This window comes from Leucopleurus acutus (genome assembly GCF_964270905.1).
Source record: "Leucopleurus acutus genome assembly, chromosome: 3".
NCBI lineage: Eukaryota > Metazoa > Chordata > Mammalia > Artiodactyla > Delphinidae > Leucopleurus > Leucopleurus acutus.
The window spans coordinates 57,538,855-57,561,091 of NC_139145.1; the positions used below are offsets into that span (position 1 = coordinate 57,538,855).

Below are 22,237 nucleotides of genomic sequence, written 5' to 3' on the forward strand. Positions count from 1 at the left end.
AACCTGGAATTCTAAAAACGTTAACAATTCCTTTAGAATAAATAACTTTGAAAAACTCCAAAGCTCAGTCAACACTCATTAATTAGTTAATGTCAATTTATGATAAACACATTGGTTTTATATATAAAGTTAACCATGGCAGTAAACCTATCCGAAATCAGAGGACACTTTAAGAGACTAGATATTTTGCAACTTTAAATTAACTTCATGCAATTCTAACTAACTGGTAACTCCTACATCACTGAAGATCTCTCTCTAATTTACCTTAGAGATAAGGGCCCCTAATGGAGTAGGGCTTGTTAAACAGTTAAACAGTTTTGGCTCTCCAAACATTTTGGCATAACCAATGGTGCTACTGATAACCAATCCTGGAAGGGAGGAAGGATAGGAGGGAGGAAGGAGGGAGAAAAGAAGAGAGGGAAGGAGCGAAGAAAGACTAAAACTTCAGTAGCATTAATGAGAGGAATATCTGCTTTTGATGAGATACCAGAGAGGTGACAGAGTCTTTCTTTTATTATAAAAACAACTAATTTCAGAACAAATACATGTATTATCACATTACAAACATTAAAAACAGAGAAAGCAGCTGGTGAACAAGGATAGATGGATGCCCTTGGACCACCAATATTCACTAGATTTGACTACAAAACTTGAGTGCATGAACCAACTGCAACTGATCTAGGTTCAATTTCATGAAACCAGAACAAAGACAAATCAAAAATCATTTTTAAGTGATTCCAAAAAGCAGATGAAAAAAAAATCAAATATTCAAAATTATTCTACTTATTGCTTCTCTACAGACTATCATTACTGTTGCACAACTTACCCTGACAATCAGGATCCACTTAATTAGAGAGAGACCAAATCCTGAAATGGCCCCATACCTTCCTGCAGCTGAAGTGGTCAGGCAAAAAGACAGGAAAAACCCAATCCAGTTAAAGAGGAATGCCACTGTAAAAGCCAAGAGAAAAAAAGAGGTCAGACATGTCCTGCTACTCAAGGAGCAAGAGTGCCCTAAGGGTGCCCTCTGTACTTGCTTCTGCTTAAATGGCTTAGCCCACCCTCCAAAACCCTTATCCCACTTCCCCAAAACATCCATCCTCTGTCTTCCTCCCAAAAGCAAACAAGAAAACACAGTCTCTGGATATCAGGTGTTATATTGTTACATCTACTGCTATATACGCTTTCAAAAATGCCTTAATATCACCACACTGAATACTTATGACTTGTGCCCTTTACTGTATGTGTTACACCTGAGTAAATAAACATTATTTGAACATTAAATTAGTGCCCCCCAATAATCTGATTCAAGTCATTCACCTCCTGCTTCTACGAATTTTGACAGCTTATGTAACACGTCACCTCTAAAAGCACTGCATTTGCTTCATATCTTTTTAATACAGCAAATTAAAGAAATTGTTGCTCACTTCAAGTCAGGCATATGGAAACCTAAATGCAAAATAACATCAAGGGGGAAAAATCGGGCTGACTTTGATGTATTAGAAAATAGAAGCTTGTAAAATAAAATTCATCGAAGGCATTTAATTCCTATTCCACGGTCAGGAATGAGTAGGAGGAATGCTAAGGGGCCTTGAAGATTGCAAAACTGAAGCTTATTAGATCATGTAAAAATGAAGCATCCCCCAAAACTGCTTTAATTATATTTTGCATAGGTATTCACAGAAATAAAAGACAAAGAGAAAGGATATTAAAAGTGTACTAAGCTCTGAACATCTCAGGAAAAGGCATCAAATATAATGTAATACATTAAATAAAACGTATTAAAATAAATATAATGTATTAAATATACGTAATAAATATAATGTATTAACTCAACTAGTTCTTTTAATTCAGTCATATTCACTCATAATCCAAAGCACTCTGGTTTGTGGGAAGTGGCTCTGCTGTGTGTATATACTTACTGAAAAAAGTTAACATGAAAATCCCATCGTTTCCTATCCTCATCTGGTCAGGATCATCAAAATCATCCCGACCCACAAAATCCTCATCCTAAATGAAAAGAAAAGGTAAATTCACAATAAATTATTTCAAGGCAAAGGAAAGACATCAAGAAAAACAGAGAAAGGGACAAAAGTGAGTTCCAATGAGAAAATATACTGCTTCGGCTCAATTCAAAACTAGGAGCATTAAGGCTTTAACTATATGTTAAAATTTTCATTTGTCTTATAAGTAAAAGATATAATTTTTTCTCAGTGAAAGGAATTTTTCACTTTATAACCCAAGTTCTTTAACAATACACTTCAAAAATTATGAAGTTCACAAAGAACTGTTCACTCTTCCTTTTATATTATATAAATATAAAGAAAAGAAATATATATATAAAGAAAAGAAAAAGAAATTTTTCTTACACATTTGACTTAAATTCTAGAATATCAGTAATCCAGGGCCTGTTTAGCCCAGAATATTCGTAATCCTGGGCCTATTAAGAAGATACCATTGACTAGCTCAAGTGCTTTATGAGACTGACTTGGGGTGGGGTGGGGTGGAGCAGTGGAAGAAGATAGTGTAATCATACGTGAAGAGCCTAACAGCGCTGCCCACTGCTCCATAACCATTTGTTTATATTGGTACATAGGTCTGAAACAACCTCACTTCCAATCTTGTCGGCAGATAGGATCCTTTCCATCCTAACCTGAAAACACAGTGTTGCAAGTCTAGAAGGAAGATGATCTTGACCAACAATGACACCAACATATGCAACTTACCTTTTCAACTAATTGTAGATAAGTGTTGAGATATTGAAAAATAAATGAATATACGCTTAAAAGTAAAAGTGGTAGACTTGTACACAGTACAATGAGGGTTCCCCTGGGGAATGGGAACTAAAGAAGAAGTGGCAGGGGCAGCTTTCATCTAATTTAACACCTTTCCTCTATTGTTTGAAATTTATATAAGAATGTGTTCGTTTTATCTTTTTAAAAATACGAAATAGCCAGTATTATGAATGCATACTAGTAGGATAAATAGGCTTTGCCAAATTAGAAAGTAATTCTGTTTTTTGTATAACTACTCAAAGATGTACTACAAAAATACATGGAAGTAATGCCTAATAATATTACAAATGCCTTCTAGCTGTTCTTTCTGTCCTTGGTATCTCTACTACCAGGATTCCTCCTACAAACTGTTGCCAGGTTAATGTTTCTAAAACACCATACTTGTCTTATCATACTCATGCTTAAAAACTCTGAAAGATTCTCTGTGACCTACGTGTAAGTTTAAATGCCTCAGCCTAGCATTCAGAAGATTCTACAACCTACAGTTCTGGTCACTAACTCTTTGCTCAAGCAAAACCAATTACTACAACCACAGAATCTGCCCTGCACCTGGCTGATTCACATCTGCTTTCTGAGCTTTTCCTTCTGGAATGTTCTTATCCATCAAAACTCAGGGCCCACTTCAAATCCCATCTTCCCCGTGATCACAAAGTTAAAGTCACAGTTCTTAACGCTCACTGCTCTTGTGCTGTTCCTTAGATATAGGTCTTCGTGGGCCTTTTCCCCAGCTGCATTTTAAGCTCTTGTATGGCAGGAGCATTGCTTTATACAAAGCCTTCCACCTATCCACTGCAAAATACATAGCACATTATATAAAAAAGTGTTCTATACGTGTTGGCTGAATAAAAGAGCCCCTTAAGAAGTTCTTAAATGTGTACAAAAGCATTCTAAAGAGTTCTGTGATTAATCAGAGCTAATCTCCTGGTCTATATCATGGGACAGTTACCATAATCCAAGAGGTCTGGAGAGTACATACAAGGACTTTGGAGTCTAGAACATCTGGGTTTGACTCACCTATGCTACTTATTAGCTATATGACTTTGGGCAAATTATTTAATCTCTCTGGGCCTCAATTTTTGCATTTGTAAAATAGGGATAATATAATCTCTACCTTGCAAAGTTATTGTGAAGACTGGAAACAACATACAAAATACATGTAAGCATCAAGCACTGTACCAACCACGTTGTTTGCTTCCAATACATGGTAACTATATTAAGACTGCTTTGTCTTTAGAGAGTGAGCTGCATGAGGGGTCTTAGTTTCTCCCTAGCACCTACAAGAAGTGAATGCATTTCACCAGGTAGAATCAGCCTAGACTAGGCTTGTAAACTATTACTTCTGCCCAGCAGTGGTTTTATGAGTTTCACCCCTCATAGTATAAATATGATCTGCAAACAGTCTACTATCCTAAGGCCCGAACTTCTGGGGCTTGTGTCATTGCACTGCCCAGACCGAATTTCTGTTCTTGTTCTTATCTTTTACTCTAGTTTCCTGCCAGGCCTAGGGTCTGGAGCCTTGATTGCCCCACATTTATGGGGACTGGATCCTGCTTTCCTTTCTCTCAATATCTCACCCAAGGCCCCACTTGCATCAGCTTCAACCTGAATGAATATTTATGAAAACACAACTGTATCACTTATAGGCCTGACATCACGAACCAAGAGTGTCCAAAATTCTCCATGGGCTTTCATCACACCCCACCCCCACTCCCATGAATTAACATCAGGCCAGATGGGATCTGAATTCACTGTGCCTCCACAGATGGCATGATCTGGACCGCTGGTGGCATGGGGTTCATCTAGATGATTGTTAGAGCACTTCTGAGTTTAATTCTATGAAGTTCCACTTATTTATTCTCTCCATAGACTCCCTAGCAGCTATCTACCTAACACCAAAATATTAAGTGTGCAGAATCAAGGCAAAGTTGGTGTATTTCCTATATCAGCTCCTGCTCCAAGATGTTTCAGCCATGCCAGGAGACTTGAGAAAGTGATGGCAGTAGGAGAGATATAGGGAAAATGAGCTGGTTTGACTAGTGATTTTTCTGCTCATTTGTGTCTTTTACCTCGTTTTCAGGAAAAGGTAAGAGTTTATTATCCCAAAAGAAAATGTATCTGCTTTTAAACACTAGCTGTACTTTTACTAATCAATTTAATCATAAGTAATATCACAAAGTGGATAATGCAAAGAACTTAATTCCCATAAACCAGCACCAAGTAACATGGTAAGTTGGACTTACTCTTCCAGGAACCAAAGGGATAGTAGCTTCAGCTTTGGTTCTCTCAGCTTCATCATAACTGGGCAGTGTGGTAGCCACATTGTAAGATGGGGGCTTTGGAAACCCAGACTCATCTTTGTAGTCAAAATATGCTGCAGAATAAAAAGGAAGTCATAATAATCTGAAGATTAGTTGAAATGAGGAAAAAGAGGATTTCTGCTAACTCTGGCAAACAAAAACCAGCCATTCCTCTAACAGTACATATAGAATAATTGAATCAAAAGGTGTTTAAAGATGAACATAAGACTGGGAATGATTTTTAAATGTATCCACTTTTCAATTATCTAAATTCCACATTCACTTAGCCCTCCCAAGTGCTTCTGAACACTTTTTTTTTGGCTGTTTATGTGGTGTGTTCACAAAAGGCATGTAATATTAATAATGGAATAAGGTAAAATTTAAGCTAAAAATAATTCACCTGTGTGTTTGGAAATCTGTACCATGGTGTCCTCCCATTTATAAACATGAAAATAAATTTGAAAAAAAGTTAAAAGTCATTTCTCACAGATTTTGGCCCTTTTGATTCTTTCACATTATTTTTGCCATGTATTGTTTTCTGTGACATGCCTAAGGTAATTACAGGTTCAGTTACAGAACCATTATTTATTTGTGTGAAATCTTGCGCTCCTTCTTTCTAATACTGCATCTTCATTCTCACTGACTTCTATTATAAAAGATTCAATATGTATTATTAGAAAAGATCTATTAACAAATGGATTAAATTTCTATACAATTTTTGAAAACACTTAAGAATTCTGAAAAAATTCCTATACTTCATCAAGATTAACATTTTTCTTTTCTTTTTTCTCTTTGGTTAATTATAACTAACTTCCAATTTTACTGTAGTATATTACTGAAATTATCAATCAACAGAATTCACCTCACTAACAGAAAAAAGGAGAAAAATTCTGTCTTCACATGGGCAGAAAAAGTATTGATAACATACCTATTAATAACAAAAAAACTTAGCAAATTAGGAATACTGTAAAAGAAAACTATGATTCCTTAACCTCACAAATCTCTATGAAAAATCTAGAGTAACTATCATAATTAATGGTAAATTATTAAAAGCTTTCTCCCCTAAGATTAGAGAATCAGACAAAAATGGCCTACCATTCCCACTTCTAATCAAACATTATCTTAGAGGTACTACTAGTTGATACAATATGGAAAGAAAAGAAAATGTAAGACATAAGGATTGGAAAAGAAGAAATCTATCCTTAATCATGGATGACATAGTTACATATGTAGACAATCCAAGAGTATCTACAAACTATTAGAATTAATACATGAATTTAGGAAAGTCTCTGAACATATAGTTAATATAAACCATCAACTGTATTTTCATATGACAGCAACAAAGAGAAGATAAAATTATACACGGACATTTTATAACAGCACCAAAATACACCAAATACCTAGGAATAAATCTAATTATCTCTATATTGAGACTCACAAAATATTATTGAGAGAAATTAAAGAAGATCTTAATAAATGGGAGGGATTTAACATAGACTGGAAGATGCAACATTATAAAGATGTTAATTGATACACAGATTCAATGCCATCCCAACAAAACTTCCAGCAGAATTTTTGTTTGTTTCATCCGTTTTATGGAAATTGGCAAACTGATTCTAAAATGTAAATAAAAATACAAAAAGCCAAGAAGTATCAAGGAAATCTTGAAGAACACAAAGGCTAAAGGACCTAATTACCAGATATCAAGATTATAAAGTTCTGGAATTAAGAAAGTTAAGCACAGGCACAAAGACCTAAGGACAGAATATTTAGTCCAGAAAACAGGCGCGCGCGCACACACACACACACACACACACACACACACACACACACACAGATTCACTTGATTTACGACAAAGGTGACATTACAGCAGTGGAAGAAGAATGAATGGTCTTTTCAATAAATGGTGTGGGACCAAATGGATATCCATATGGAAGAACAACCTTGACCACTACCTCACACTACACAGAAAAAACAATTCCAGATGGAACGCCCATCTATCTAAATGGGAAAAATAAAATATCAAAGGTTTTAGACGAAAATTAGGAAAATGTGTTACTGAAACTAAAGCTGCCACCTAATCCAATTCAAGAAATTTGTTTTTCTCTATGTCAAAATAACTATTTTACATACATTACACATACATATATACATGCATGTATGTGTATATAAAACACTGTATATATAATTTCCTTAAAAATTTCTTTCTACTTTTAATTTAAAAGTTAATTTACAAATTGAAGGGTACAATCTGAATTGGCCCATAGCCACAGTAATTCTGAATACATGAACAAAACTGATACCTACTACCTTAAGGAAAACTTTTTTTTTGGCTGCGCCACGCAGCTTTGTGATCTTGGGTTCCCCGACCAGGGAAGGAGCCCAGGCCGCAACAGTGAAAGCCCAGAATCCTAACTACTAGGCCACCAGGGAACTGCCCTTACTACCTTAAGTTGAGGGAAATCAAGAACATTTTTATTTCCCTATTTCAACGGAGTTTTAAAAAATGGGATCCATCAATATAGACACCTCACATAATTTTAAGTTTCCATGAAAAGTTGAACGACAATCTTTTCCATTTTATTTAGTACATTCAAAACAAACAAAAATCCAATATTTGTTAGACTGTCCAAATTTATACACCACAAATTAAAACAGGTAAAGTGAGTATACAAAATAGTGACTTGTGCCTTTTTTCCCCCTGCCAACATGTGTGCACCATGTACTTGCCACTCTGCCACAGTTGTTTCAGAGAATATGGAAGAGGTTCCATCAAAACTGGTCAATTTTCAGTAATTAAAGTAGAACTGATTATCATAAAGATCTAATTACCAAAAGTCCTGAACTACTGCAATTTTCTTTCTTCTCCCCCACCCCTTCTAAACATGCGTGTGCAAATTATAAAGATAATCTAGTATAAGATGGGAAGATGAAAGGTTAATTAAGGATGGTTTTAAACTATGAGAAACAAAATGAAAGAGTTGGGAGACTTCTAGTTTTTTTATTAAGAATTTATTAGCATAAAAGAAATTTAACATACTATATTCCAGGTCACAGGTACTAGAATCAAAAAGCAAAACAGGGGGCTTCCCTGGTGGCGCAGTGGTTGAGAATCTGCCTGTTAATGCAGGGGACACGGGTTCGAGCCCTGGTCTGGGAGAATCCCACATGCCGCAGAGCAACTAGGCCCATGAGCCACAACTACTGAGCCTGCGCGTCTGGAGCCTGTGCTCCGCAACAAGAGAGGCCGCGATAGTGAGAGGCCCGCGCACCGCGATGAAGAGTGGCCCCCGCTTGCCACAACTAGAGAAAGCCCTCGCACAGAAACGAAGACCCAACACAGCAAAAATAAATTAATTAATTAATAAACTCCTACCCCCAACATCTAAAAAAAAAAAGATTAAAAGAACAGGATTTGGTTTAAAAAAAAAAGGCAAAACAACTAATGAGCAAACTACAAAAAGAACAGCAACAGAAAAAACAGGTGATCACCTGGTTCCTGAATTCTACCTCCTTTATATTAAGAGTCTGTTGGGATAAAACTGAGTTCCGTAAGAAAGCCACATTGGAATGGGGTTTTATCTGTTTTTCAGAACAGTGACTTTTTTTCACCTCAGACTACAAACTAAAACTAATGTCAAAGATTTCTTAAGGAAAGCTGAAGCAAACACAAACACCAACAAATACATAGCAGACAAAAGCCTCTGGCTGATGCATTTCAAGAGCTCAGCAGCCACCTCACTCTGTTACCTACCTGCACTCTCTGCAGAGATGCTGCTATAAGGTGGAGGAGCGTCCCCTGCAGCTTGTTCCGGCTCTCCAGGCTCTTCTTCATTCTGCAACTAAATAAAAATTTCACATTTTAATGCAATCATAAAGCCAATTAGACAGAGGAAAACCTGAAAACTGGAATAGCCTTTCTGGAAAGCTATTTTGCAATGTGTTTCAAAAGCCTTAAAATGAGCAAATCCTTTGTGAATTATTCTACTCCCAGGAGTTTATCCTAAGGAAGTAATCAGACAGTGGCAAAAAAGGTAGCCATAAATGCTATTGCAGCAAAAATTAGGAACAACCTAAATACCAATCATTGGGGACTTATTAAATAAACTACAGTTCATCTCACAAAGGATTACTAAGTAACCACAAAAATGAAAATGAAGAAAATTCGATGACTTGAACAGATATTCGTGCTGTACTGTTACATGAAAAAAGCTAAGTTTACCAAACCGTATGAATCATATAACTTGGTTTTGAAAGACAGATATGTGATGGAAAGCAGGTCTATAAAGATAAACATCTACAGTTTACACTGGTTATCTCAGGAGATGCAATTAGAGGGGATTTTTTCCTTGTGTATATGTACATTCTAATTTCTTGTAATGAAGATTTATCACTTAATTTTTTCCATTAGAAAAATAATCTAATAATAACAATCTGTTAAGGCAAAGACAAATCACAGTAAAACCAAAGTTTACCATTATATCCAGTTTGTGCATAGAAATTATATCTTAAATAATTGAGATATTTACAAAAACATAAAATTCCACCTAATTCTACATATAACCTCTGTCAATACATCTTCCTCTTCCATATCTCAGTAACTTTCTCACTAGTCAAATCTACAGCTCCAGTTACTTTAGATAACTGACACTGAAAGTGTCTTCCTACCACTGCCAGTCTATATAGTCTATGCAACTCATCTTCATAAACAAAGACATGTGATTTAATTTTTCCACTGTCACGACTACAGCTCATTTAAAAGATGAACTGGCTAAGAGTCAGTCTATTGGTGGGCAGATGGGAATATGCTTCAGAGGTGATGGAAGTATTATTACCTGATCTGGGTGTTGGTTTTGTGAATGTCAACTCCATTAATGTTTAGTAAATGTTATATAAATATATATGATTTATGTAGCTTTCTATGTCTATATTTTACAAAGGAATTTTAAAGAAAAAATTAAAAACATTAAAAAAAAAGATGAAGTGGCTGAGAATGGGAGTCAATCTGTAAAGTACTAACAGAGTATTTATCAGTGTAACTGACTTGGGGGTCTGCGTCCCAGCTGTGTAACATCAAGATATATAGAGCCAATTGAGCCAGTTGTAAAATACAAACCCCTCTAAACCAACTGCTGCAAAGAACTCTATCCTGAACTGAAACAGAAAAAGAGAAAAGCCTGACCTGTCCTAACAATGAAGTAGATATTAAAGTAATATCTCAGCCTCCAATCTCTATGCTATTCAAAATCGGAAGCCAACAAAACCTTTCTGATTAATACTGCCAAGCATTCAACTTCAAATGAATTCTTCTCCCAAATTTTCATCAACATCTACCATCTGGGCACATTTTTTTGAACCCTAGTTATCTAATGTTAAACCTAAGGCATTTCAAAATAAGTGCATTGTAACATAAGATGAATTTTCCTTTCAAAAGAAAGGAAAGGACAAAATAGCTACAGTAAATCCAAATGTTCCTGGGAGACCAAATCAGTAAATTATTTAAATAGAGTTCCTGGGGCCATGTTCACTTGGAATACTTTTAACATCATCTGTAGCTCTCTAGACAGGGTATTCTCAGCCTACTCCTACCTAACCACTCTTGCGTGCTGCAAAAAGTACAAAAAAGCAGCAAAAAAAAAAGTTGCAAAAAGCAGCAAAAAGAGTCAGCAGCAAAAGCAGAGGCAAATACAGACTCACTTTCAAGAATGTTGCCTTAACTTACTGTAGCCAGTCATGTTCTTTATTTAAACCCAGCCTGATATTGTTTTTTTCAGCTTGATATTTTTGATTTGATAATTCTTTCATCTCCTGAGCTTGGTCAAATAATCATGTTACCTCTGCATAATTTAGGTTTTAGAAAGAAAGCATGAGAATTCTAAGAAATACAGAATTCTAAGAAATAAAGTATAATGGAGTTGTAATGCCTGTATCTACAAGATAGGTTGCCTGTCTCCTAGCAACCTGGAAATGTGAAATTTGATCATTCCACACCAGGGTAACAGATAACAAAGCAAAGAAATTCCAATTGGCTCAGAAACCCCCATTTTCTCTTTGATGAGGAAAAAAGAAACATTTCCAGATGAAAATTTTTACTCCATTAAAATTCACCACTTCAGAATCATATTATTATTAATTAATAATTAGTAATTAATCATACTAATATTATTTCTAACTGAAAAAACATAACCAACAAAAAACACCCACTATGATTATGGAGGCTCCACATACTGGGATGATCCCAGGACCTCACTCTACAGGGTTCCCAACTCTGGTGTTTTCTATAATGCTGGTGATAAATTTAGGCTCCACCAAGAAAGGTGTTTAAAATGAAACACTACGATGTGGGAGGGAAAGAGGCAATCACCTTCAAGAAGTATTTAGTGACCACCATCTGTGTGAATAATAACTTGTTATATAACAGAAGCCCTAACTATACATCTTTTTACACTTTGGGGGCATCTATTGCCATTAATTTGGCTCTGCCAGCCAAACAAGCCAGGCACTCACTAACAGGGGCGGGGGGGAGGGGAAAGCTGGGGAGGACTAGAACTAGAGTGGGCCTTACCTATAAGGCTATGAACTTGGTTACTTGGTTCCAAAATGTATTTTTTTAAATATTTCTTTATTTTTTAAATTTACTTAGGCTGCACCAGGTCTCAGTTGTGGCATGCAGTATCTTTTAGTTGCAGCATGCGGGCTTCTTTAGTTGCAGCATGCGAACTCTTAGTTGTGGCACGCGTGCGGGATCTAGTTCCCTGACCAGGGATTAAACCCGGGCCCCCTGCATTGGGACCGCAGAGTCCTACCCAATGGACCACCAGGGAACTCCCCCAAAACGTATTTTTAAGGTTCTCCTTTTCTGTCCTTGGGAACCTTTCCTGTGCAGCCCTCCCTGCCATATCCCTGGGGTTCAGGGATCCTCAGGCTCTCCCAAGGCTAAGACAATAAGTGTCACTGTCAATTTGGGGCTGGCGTTGGAAAGATGCCCAGTCTCTTCTAGCAACTGGGTCAGTGTGAAGCCTGAGTGCAACCTACCTGTTACAGATCCCTGGTTGTAGGGGATACTGAGAGACAAATCTGAGAAGTGGTGGGACTTTCTGCTCTCTCCCTACTGCGAGGGGTGGGGGGGTGGTCCTTTGATTGTGTAATTGTGACAGATAATAAATACCTTCGCGGCTCTGGATTCTTCTCGGTCACATAATTTTTTTTAACAATTCTCATCAATTTTACTTATCTCCAAATAAGATTTAAACTGTGGCTTTCCCAAACAGAATTATACAATTACCTATACATGCCATATAAACTACTGAGTTTAATACAAAAGTATGTCTCCACTGCTGACAAAGGAATAATTCAATCATGTGAAAATTCAGATGGTCTTTCTCTTTGCCACTCCCCGGACAGTGCCCTTACTCCCACTTTCCTGATTACCTGCGTTCCTCCTTATACTCTGAGCAGACTCTGTTATGGCTCCCCAGAAGAACCCTAAAACTCTTCCACATTCCCATTTTATAAATATGTCACAATCTCCTATGGTACTTCTTAGCCTTGATCGCCCTCAGGTTGAAAAAAAAAAATTACCTACAAATAAGTGCTAAAATGCTTTGTCCTCTAGATTTAGCCTGTGAAATACAGCACATCTAAAATAAAGGATGTTTTTCCTTCCTCTGTATCCTATCCATATTGTTGCTATTAGAAATAAGTATATGGTGTTTTAGTTGGACAACAGAATCTCCCATATAGAAATCATACATAGCTCCAGTTCTAGTAGAAGAAAACTTGAATTAACAAGTTTAAAGACACGTAAACCCTACAGGTTTAAATTCTTATTTGAGCTCCCACCCCAGTAAGAAGGCTTCCTCATTGCCCTCCCATAAGTAGTTCTAAAGATGTTCTCCAATTTAGAAATAAGCTGTTTTTAAGCAACAGAAGAGCAAGGGCTAGGATTAAGCCTAAGTAAGGGTCAACATTTACAACTGTACAGGACGGCAGTACCTAAAGGCACTTACGTAAAAGTCATTCTTGGATTCTATTTACTAAGAATGGGAGAACAACAAGAAAACCTACTAAACAACAAAGAGAAAAACCAAAAACTCATAAATCCATGAGAAGAGGTATCAAAATATGCCTCATAATTCACACAAACAAATATGTGGAAAATAATGCTGAACTTATCCGATAAGTCCATAAAGTTACAAGTATTTTCACCACTCATTTTTTTCTTGGGTGAGTCCTATTTAAACGGCAAGAAAATTCTGGTAAGTTTTAAATCCCTTCTTTAAGTTAGTAACAGTCTCAGAAAAGCCTAAACTTTAGCTTTAAGTGCTATTTACCACTTCTAATTTTAGAGTTAATTTCTAAAACTTTTACTTAAAATGCAATTTTTTAAACCTCTCATTACCAACCCACTATTTCTGTGTACTCTTTAAATCCCACCAAATGAGACAGTATCATTACCAGAAAGTAAACAAGCACATTTCTTTAGGTAAACAACTGAGTATGCTATTTTACTGTGTTGTTCAGAAAAAGCTGAAGTTTGTGAGGACTATAAATTTTCTATTGTATATAGACTATAGTTTTTTTTGTAATTGAAGTATAATTGACATTCAATATCATATGATATTACTTTCAGGTATACATTATAGTAATTCAATATTCATATACATTTCAAAATGATCATCACCGTATCTAGTTACCATCCATCACCATACAAAGTTGTTACAGCACTACTTACTGTTTTCCCTATGCTATACATTACAACCCCGTGACTTACTTATTATATTTTAAAACTGGAACTCTGTACCCCTTAATCCCCTTCACCTATTTCACCTGCCCCCCAACCCACCTTCCCTCTGGCAACCACCTGTTTGTATATTTTTAATTGTATATAGTATACTGACTATAAAATATTCTACCACCACCGAATTCTTTACATTCAAGAATAGTTCTCCTGGGACTTCCCTGGTGGCGCAGTGGTTAAGAATCCACCTCCCAATGCAGGGGGCCTGGGTTCGATCCCTGGTCAGGGAACTAGATCCCACATGCATGCCACAACTAAGAGTTCGCATGTCACAACTAAGGAGCATGTGTGCCACAACTAAAGGAGTTGGTGAGCTGCAACTAAGGAGCCCACCTACCTCAACTAAGACCTGGCACAACCAGAAATAAATTTAAAAAAAAAAAAGAAAAAAAAAGAATAGTTCTCTGCTAAAGGTAATTTTGACAAAGAGAAATTCAACAATAAAAAGACAATCTAATTTTAATAGACATTTCTCCAAAGAAGATATACAAATGGCCAGTATACATGAGACGCTCAACATCATTAGTCATCAAGAAATGCAAGTCAGGGGCTTCCCTGGTGGTGCAGTGGTTAAGAATCCGCCTGCCAATGCAGGGGACACGGGTTCAAGCCCTGGTCCGGGAAGATCCCACATGCCACGGAGCAGCTAAGCCCATGCACCACAACTACTGAGCCCATGCGCCACAACTACTGAAGCCCGCGTGCCTAGAGCCCATGCTCTTCAACAAGAGAAACCACCAGAGTGAGAAGCGTGTGCACCGCAACGAAGAGTAGCCCCCGCTCACCGCAACTACAGAAAGCCTATGCACAGCAAGGAAGACCCAATGCAGCCAAAAATAAATAAATTTTTTTAAAAAAGAAATGCAAATCAAAACCACAAGCTACCTCGTCACACGAATGACTATGGCCATAAAAAAAAAAAAAGGAAAAAAGGGGGGCTTCCCTGGTGGCGCAGTGGTTGAGAGTCCGCCTGTCGATGCAGGGGACATGGGTTTGTGCCCCAGTCCGGTAAGATCCCACATGCCGCGGAGCGGCTGGGCCCGTGAGCCATGGCCGCTGAGCCTGCGCTCCGCAACGGGAGAGACCACAACAGTGAGAGGCTCGCATAAAAAAAAAAAAAAAAGGAAAAAGCTCAAATGTTGAATATGTGGAGTAATTAGAACCCTCATACACTGCTGGTAGGAATGTCAAGGAGTACAGCCACTGCGGAAAACAGTTTGGCTGTTTCTCAAAAAAAAGTTAAATACAGAGTTATAAAAGGATCCAGCAATTCCACTCCTAGACATATACTCAAGAGAAATGAAAACAAATTTTCACAGAAAAACTTATATATGAATGTTCATAGCAGCATTATTTATAATAGTCAAATGGTTCATCAAATGATGAATGGATAAACAAAATATGATATATCCATACAAAAGGATGGATAGGAATAAATCAACCTAACAACAACAAAAAAATGGCGGTAAAGTACTGATACGTGCTAAAACCTGGGTCAACCTTGAAAACGTTATTATGCTAAGCAAAGGAGCCAGTCACAAAACGCCACATACTGTATGATTCCATTTATATAATGTCTCCAGAAACGGCAAATCCAAGAGAGACAGAAAGTAGACTGGTGGTTGCCAGGTGCTGGGGAAGGGAAGAAAGGGGAGTGACGGACTGCTAATAGTGTCATGTTTCTTTTGGGAGTGATTCAAATGTTCTGGAATTAGACAGTGGCAATGGTTGCAAAACCGTGTGAACACAGTAAAAATCACTGAATTGTACCCTTTAAAAAGATGAATTTTATGGTGTGTGGATTACATCTCAAAAAAAGTATTTTCTAAAACTGCAAATCTGTATAATGCACATTTCATTTAAAATGACACTGAAAATTGACTATTCCAAATCAGTATTTCCTTGCTACATCAATGTCTATGTCCTTTAATGGGAGGGGATAGGTCCTGATCCCATAAATAGCTCCAGAGCTTAACACGGAACACATATATATGAATGGATAAAAAGAAAAAAGAAAAATAACACAATGAATTATAACCTCATCATGATTTTTTAAAAATTCCTTAATATTCTCCTTTCCTGAAAAGAAAAATATTAGGATCAAGAAATTAAAAGATAGTTTGACTAACAATCTGTTTTAAGAGCTGAGAATAAACATCATGATTTTTTTCTACTTTGTTTACCTAAAGATAACTTTAAAAACAACCAACCACCGGATTTAGACCATCCCCAACAGCAGCTCTCATGGCAGAGGGAAAAGATAAATGCAAATCCTCTTAATAGCAAAATGAAAACACAATTAAAAATCAAAATTCACCAAAGTAATTAGAATAATGCTTTAAAAAGACAATGGCAATAAGAGGTGAAAAGTATACTACAGTAAATCTCTTCAGAAAGGCCAGCAGTTTGTAAAGTTTTCTATTTAAAGATGTTTGTGGTTATCACCGTTAACATACATAAATACAACTGATGAATATAATCTGGTTTGGAAGGAGAGAAAATATTCTAACGCAGTATTTATGTTAGTCCTTAGAAATGAGAGCAAATGCTACAAACTATGATCACCAATTTGATGGCTTTTCTTCTTTTTTTCACCTGAGGTCCAAATAACAAGTGAAGGCATACCATCCAGAGAGAAAAGAGGAAGGCAAGATAGTAGCCACTCATCACCAACTCCAACTTTATTAAGAAGCCAAGGCACTAGGAGAAATAACTCCTCATCCATGAAGGCACTAAACTAGCCAACTATGGCTATGACAGTGGCATTGTGAGATTTTTGGGTGGCACCAGAAAGCTGCCATCAACCTGCCAACCCCTGGGATCCACATCTTACATCCAAGTATTTTCACTACTGATGGCTTCACCAAGGCACTGTCAAGTAAATGGTGCCCAGTGTTTTCTGTCACCTAGCTTCAGCAAAATCTACAGCCAAGAACCTTCCAGGTTAATGATAACCCCCCACCCCTTGCCATGCTTCATGATTTTATAAAGATTGGGGAAATAAGGAACAATCATATGGTTTTCAAATAGGTAAGTCTCTCTGCCCCTGAACATAACATGTTTTAAGAAGTAGCATCCAACTATGTACTGACCAATCCATGACTTGATTCTTACCTCTTCTCCACTTTTTGGTTCCATAAGAAAACTCAGTTCTTAGTTCAGCGCTCCAGAACCCACTTGGAGAAGGAATTAAACGTCCTAGCAAAGACAAGTTGAACTGGAGACTCAACACCTTGCTCTGACAGGACAGTTCATCTTTTGTTTACAGAATAAACAATATGAAAATAGGAGCTAGATCAGATTCATTTTAAAATAGTTTACATAAAATCTAGTCCATGAGTGGTAAATACTGTTTGTGTTTTTAAAACCCTACATGTTGTCCTCTTCTAAGATACGTTAAAGCTCTAAAATATCATCATGAAAGCAAAACTGAACTCCTAATTATTCACCACTTAAAAGGATATATTAAGCAACACTTTATGAAAAAAAGAATTGTCCCAACAGAACGTGGACTACAACTGGCATCTATTCAATGGTTCTTTTAAATTTCAAGAACAATTTTTTACAATTATCTGTTCCTATTTACAAACTCACAACAGAACTGAAAGGATTTTGGACTTGGCATGCAGAACATTTCTAGTCTCCATTAAGATTTTATACACACATATACACACTAATACACATATACATGTATGTGTAAATGTACACATATAAAGACATATATATAAAGATACATATATTTAAGATACATATATACCATGCATACATATATATGTCTCTCCTAAAATCCTGACTGGTAAAACAATTATATAATGCACTATTAAAATTACAAAAGAAGTCAACCCTTTTAAATCAGTACAATGCAAGGCTATCATCAAACTACATGCCTATCTAGCAACATATTTAAATTAGTTTGATTTGTACAACTTTTCTGAAAAACAGCTGTACTGCAGAAAGAGTACTTAGAATGTAAACGTGGCGACTTCCCTGGTAGTCCAGTGGTTAAGACTCTCCATGCTCCCAGTGCAGGGGGCCCGGGTTCGATCCCTGGTCAGGGAACTAGATCCCGCATGCCACAACTAAGACCCAGTGCAGCCAAAAATAAAAGTAAATGCTATTAATGTAGATACATAACCTACAGGAATAGAATTAGATGTAAATATGTTGTGATTCATGCTTTCCATTCTCTCCATTGCCTTTTCTTCTGCAATAGCCCACAACAACCTTCCTCATGGATAGTCAGAAATTTGAATGATTTCATTCAATGAAATTTTAACAGGCACTATTACATGCCACAATCACACCAATTTGACTATTACCCCTTAATATTCCTGAAAGAACACTTCCATTTTTTCATTAATTTACTAGAAAGACTGGTTGCTATTTTAAGCCATAATAGTATTATTTAGGCTGATAATTTGGGATATTAAAAAGTTAACTTGATGAAATTTGTTAAATGATGCTTTATGTACAATTATTAAGATCAACATTTGTCAACATGGACAAAATAACTTTTCCATTAAATCTACTGACAGAAGCACTATTCCTATATACCATTATAATAAAATGCCAAAGGAAATTCTTTCTTAGGTACAGTTGCTGGTTTCTTCTGGGCTCTACTTGTTTTTCATATGTCAGTATTTTCTACTCTGTGGTCAGCTTAGTGTTTGGGTCATCACAAGGGATGGCATATTTTTATCAGCAAGTTCCTGTAGAAGTAGTACATATCCATCTTACAGATCTTCAAAAGTTAACTATCAATTTCTTCATTTATCGTTAGCTTTTTTGTGCACAAGGACATGAAGATGTTCACCCACATGTGCTTCTCAAATTAAGAACTTTTATTCATTCAAAAGACCCTACTGAGAGAATGAAAAGACAGCCCAGAATAGAAGACATATTTTCTGGACAAAGGACTCATATCCAGAAGACATTAAAAAAAAAAACTTCTAAAAAGCCGTAACAAAAAGGAAAACACCGAACTGAAAAATGGGCAAAAGTCTTGAATAGACACTTCACAAAAGAAGATAGCCAAATGGCTGACAAACATATTTAAAAAGTGCTGCATTTCAATAGTCATCACAGAAATGCAAATTAAAACCACAGATAATAGTTAAAATAAAAAAGCAGAAAATACCAAATGTTGTTGAGGGTACATAACAACCAGAACTCTCATACTGGGAATGTAAATTTGCAGAGCCACTTCAGAAAACTGTTTAGTAATATCTACTAAAGATGAATTCATACATACTGTATGACCCAGCAATTATACTCCAGTTATACATCCTGACAGAAACACACATGTTCACCAAAAGACATACCAGGATGTTCAAAGCAACAGTATTCATAAAATTGGAAACTACCCAAATGCCCATCAACAGCAGAATGGGTAACTAAATGACAACTTCACACAATGGAATATTATACAGCCATGTGAATGAATAAACTGTAACAACACACAACAGCAAGGGTGAATCTCATAAACATAATGCTGAGCAACAGAAACCAGACACAAGAGCATTTACTGTACGATTACACTTATGTAAAGAGCAAAACCGGGCAAACCTAGTCTGCCAGCTGAGTGGTCACCCAGGGCAGGGGCACAATTGGAAGGGCACATGAAGGGAGCTTTTGGAGTGCTGGTAATGCTGTTGCTTGATCTGGGTACTAGTTAACGTGCATGTTCAGCTTGTGAAAATTCACTGAACTACAATACACATTTATGATTTGTGCATGTTTCTGTATGTAAATCATACTCACTAACAGTTCCAGAAGGGGAGAAAAGGAGACTGGCAGAGGAATCGTGAAACCGCGTCCCCCTAAAACTGAGTTCCCCTGCTCAGTTTATGATTAATCTCTCTCCAAAACTTTATTTCGTTTCTGGTTCTGCCCCCGTTCCTCTCAGGATTGAGGGCTATCAAAGAAAAGGGGGAAATGAAACCAAACAGGACCCTGTGGGGCCTTCCCAGGTACAAAAGGCTCTTCTTGTCCTTTGTTTCTTTTTTTAAAAAAATTTTATTTATTTATTTATTTATTTTTGGCTGTGTTGGGTCTTCGTTGTTGTGCGCGGGCTTTCTGTAGTTGCGGTGAGCAGGAGCTATGGGCGGGGGCTACTCTTCGTTGCGGTGTGCGGGCTTCTCATTGCGGTGGCTTCTCTTGTTGCAGAGCACAGGCCCTAGGCGCACAGGCTTCAGTAGTTGTGGCTCACGGGCCCTTGAGCACAGGCTCAGTAGCTGTGGCACATGGGATTAGCTGCTCTGCAGCATGTGGGATCTTCCCGGACCAGGGCTCAAACCCGTGTCCCCTGCATTGGCAGGTGGATTCCTAACCACTGCGCCACCAGGGAAGCCTGTCCTTTGTTTCTTGTTTGCAGAAAGAAAGGCTTTAGTCTCCTAGGCCGCAACTACTGAAGCCTGCATGCTCTAGCACCCGCGTGCCGCAACTACTGAGCCCACGTGCTGCAACTACCGAAGCCTGTGCACGTAGAGCCCGTGCTCCGCAACAAGAGAAGCCTCCGCAATGAGAAAAGTAACCCCTGTTCTCCGCAACTAGAGAAAGCCCGCGTGCAGCAACAAAGACCCAACGCAGCCAAAAAAAAAAAAAACCTTGCCTGAAAGCCATCAGAGAGTTTGGGTCTTTTGAGCATAAGCTGCCCGGTTCTCCTTGCTTGGCACCTTCAAATAAACCCTTATTTTGCTGCAAATACCCGCTGCCAGAGTTTGGCTTTCTGTGCCACAGGCACACAAGCCCTTGCTGGGTTAACAGTGTAGACCGTGAGCCCTCTGCAGACTGGGACCTTCATATGGTTCACTGCTATATTCACCCCAGCACTTAACAGTGAGTGGCATATCATGGATACCTTATTAGCACATGTTGACTCAAGCAAGCATGGAGGTGTAGCTTTAACAGAAACCTACCTGAAGAAATGGCAGCTAATCTTAATGCCATCTTGACTTACTAGTTCACGTTTATCTTATTCATATTACTTTACAAATCACCAAATAATATAAGGCTAGGTATGGAGCCACATGCAGATGACTGCTGTATCTGTGGAAGGGCCAGTGATGATGATTCCATGAGTGATCAACAGCAGGTGGCATCCCCATCACTACTTCATGCTTCATAAAGTACTATGCATTACATACATCAATACTATGGTTCCAGAGTTACCTAGTTTAAAAAGAAATGGTAACAAGAGTATAAGAAACAAAAAAGAGAAACAGACCTCTCCAACCTTCAGCTCTTAGGAAATAAAACATTTAGCATAGTGTATTGGGTACAAATAGGTATTCAGTAAATGTTTGTGGTACATACGAAGGAAAATTGGTATTTTGATTGATCACACTAATTCCTAGAAAGTTTTCCCTTCTAAAAACTACCAATTGGCATATCCAAAAAATGGAATATTCTACATTAAAATGATAGTGAAGGGACTTCCCGGTGGTCCAGTGGTTAAGAATCTGCCTTCCAATGCAGGGGACATGGGTTCGATCCCTGGTCAGGGAACTAAGATCTCACGTGCCACAGGGCAACTAAGGCCACACGCCACAACTATTGAGCTCACATGCCACAACCAGACAGAAGCCCGCGCACCGCAGCTAAGACCCGACGCAGACAAAAATAAAGAAATATTTTTGAAAAATAAGCATGATTATAATTTCAAAAATAATAATAATAAGATAGTAAAGTCAAATGTACAGCCCCAGGAAGTGACAGACATGCCTAGAATCCAGAGACTCATGCTGACTGCAGCCTGCTTGGCTCTGCTAGCCCCATGAGCTACCAGAGCTCTCTCAGCTATGCTTGCTCATTATTATGATTATCATGTGATGATGATGATGATGCCTGGAATACAGCACACTGAGACAGAGATTACGGATGGGGAAAGGTATTCTATTCAAGAGGCTGCCTTAACTTAGGCCTGGTCATGAGGTCCCCTTCTCCTGCAAGAACGAGAACCAAGAGGGAGATTCATTAAGCATTTCATATCTGTCCCTTCACCCTATCAGAGAATGTTCCAATATGCAAGTGTATAATTGCTTGCATTTTATGATTAACACCACTCAAAGAACATGTCAGGCCATGACTGATGTTTTTTACCTCACTAAGTCTAAAGCTTACCAAAGAAAAGATCATCAAAAGAAGTAATTACAATCATAATTTTCCAGCTGAAGATTAAACACACACATTTGCCTCTTATACCTTCCAAAATCCTCTCAAATGTAAATGTTATTGAAGTTTTATTAAATTTGAGGCAAAAAAAAATTCAAAATCGATTAACAGGAGACGAAGCAGCAATAAAATCCCACAAGTTAGAAGCAGGAAGACAGGAAACAATGTACAC

At 37.5% G+C, this 22,237-nt stretch overlaps 1 protein-coding gene across 1 annotated transcript in view; it reads right to left on the bottom strand.

The window, feature by feature from the left end:
- The window catches only part of NDFIP1 (Nedd4 family interacting protein 1), a 50,968-nt gene that overhangs the window by 12,015 nt on the left and 16,716 nt on the right, over nt 1-22,237 (bottom strand). The window contains exons 2-5 of the mRNA XM_082835478.1: nt 8,848-8,935; nt 5,036-5,166; nt 1,923-2,010; nt 827-951 (exon numbers count right to left, since the gene is read on the bottom strand). Of these exons, the coding sequence (XP_082691604.1) occupies nt 827-951; nt 1,923-2,010; nt 5,036-5,166; nt 8,848-8,935 (432 nt within the window). The remainder of the gene's footprint in view (nt 1-826; nt 952-1,922; nt 2,011-5,035; nt 5,167-8,847; nt 8,936-22,237) is intronic.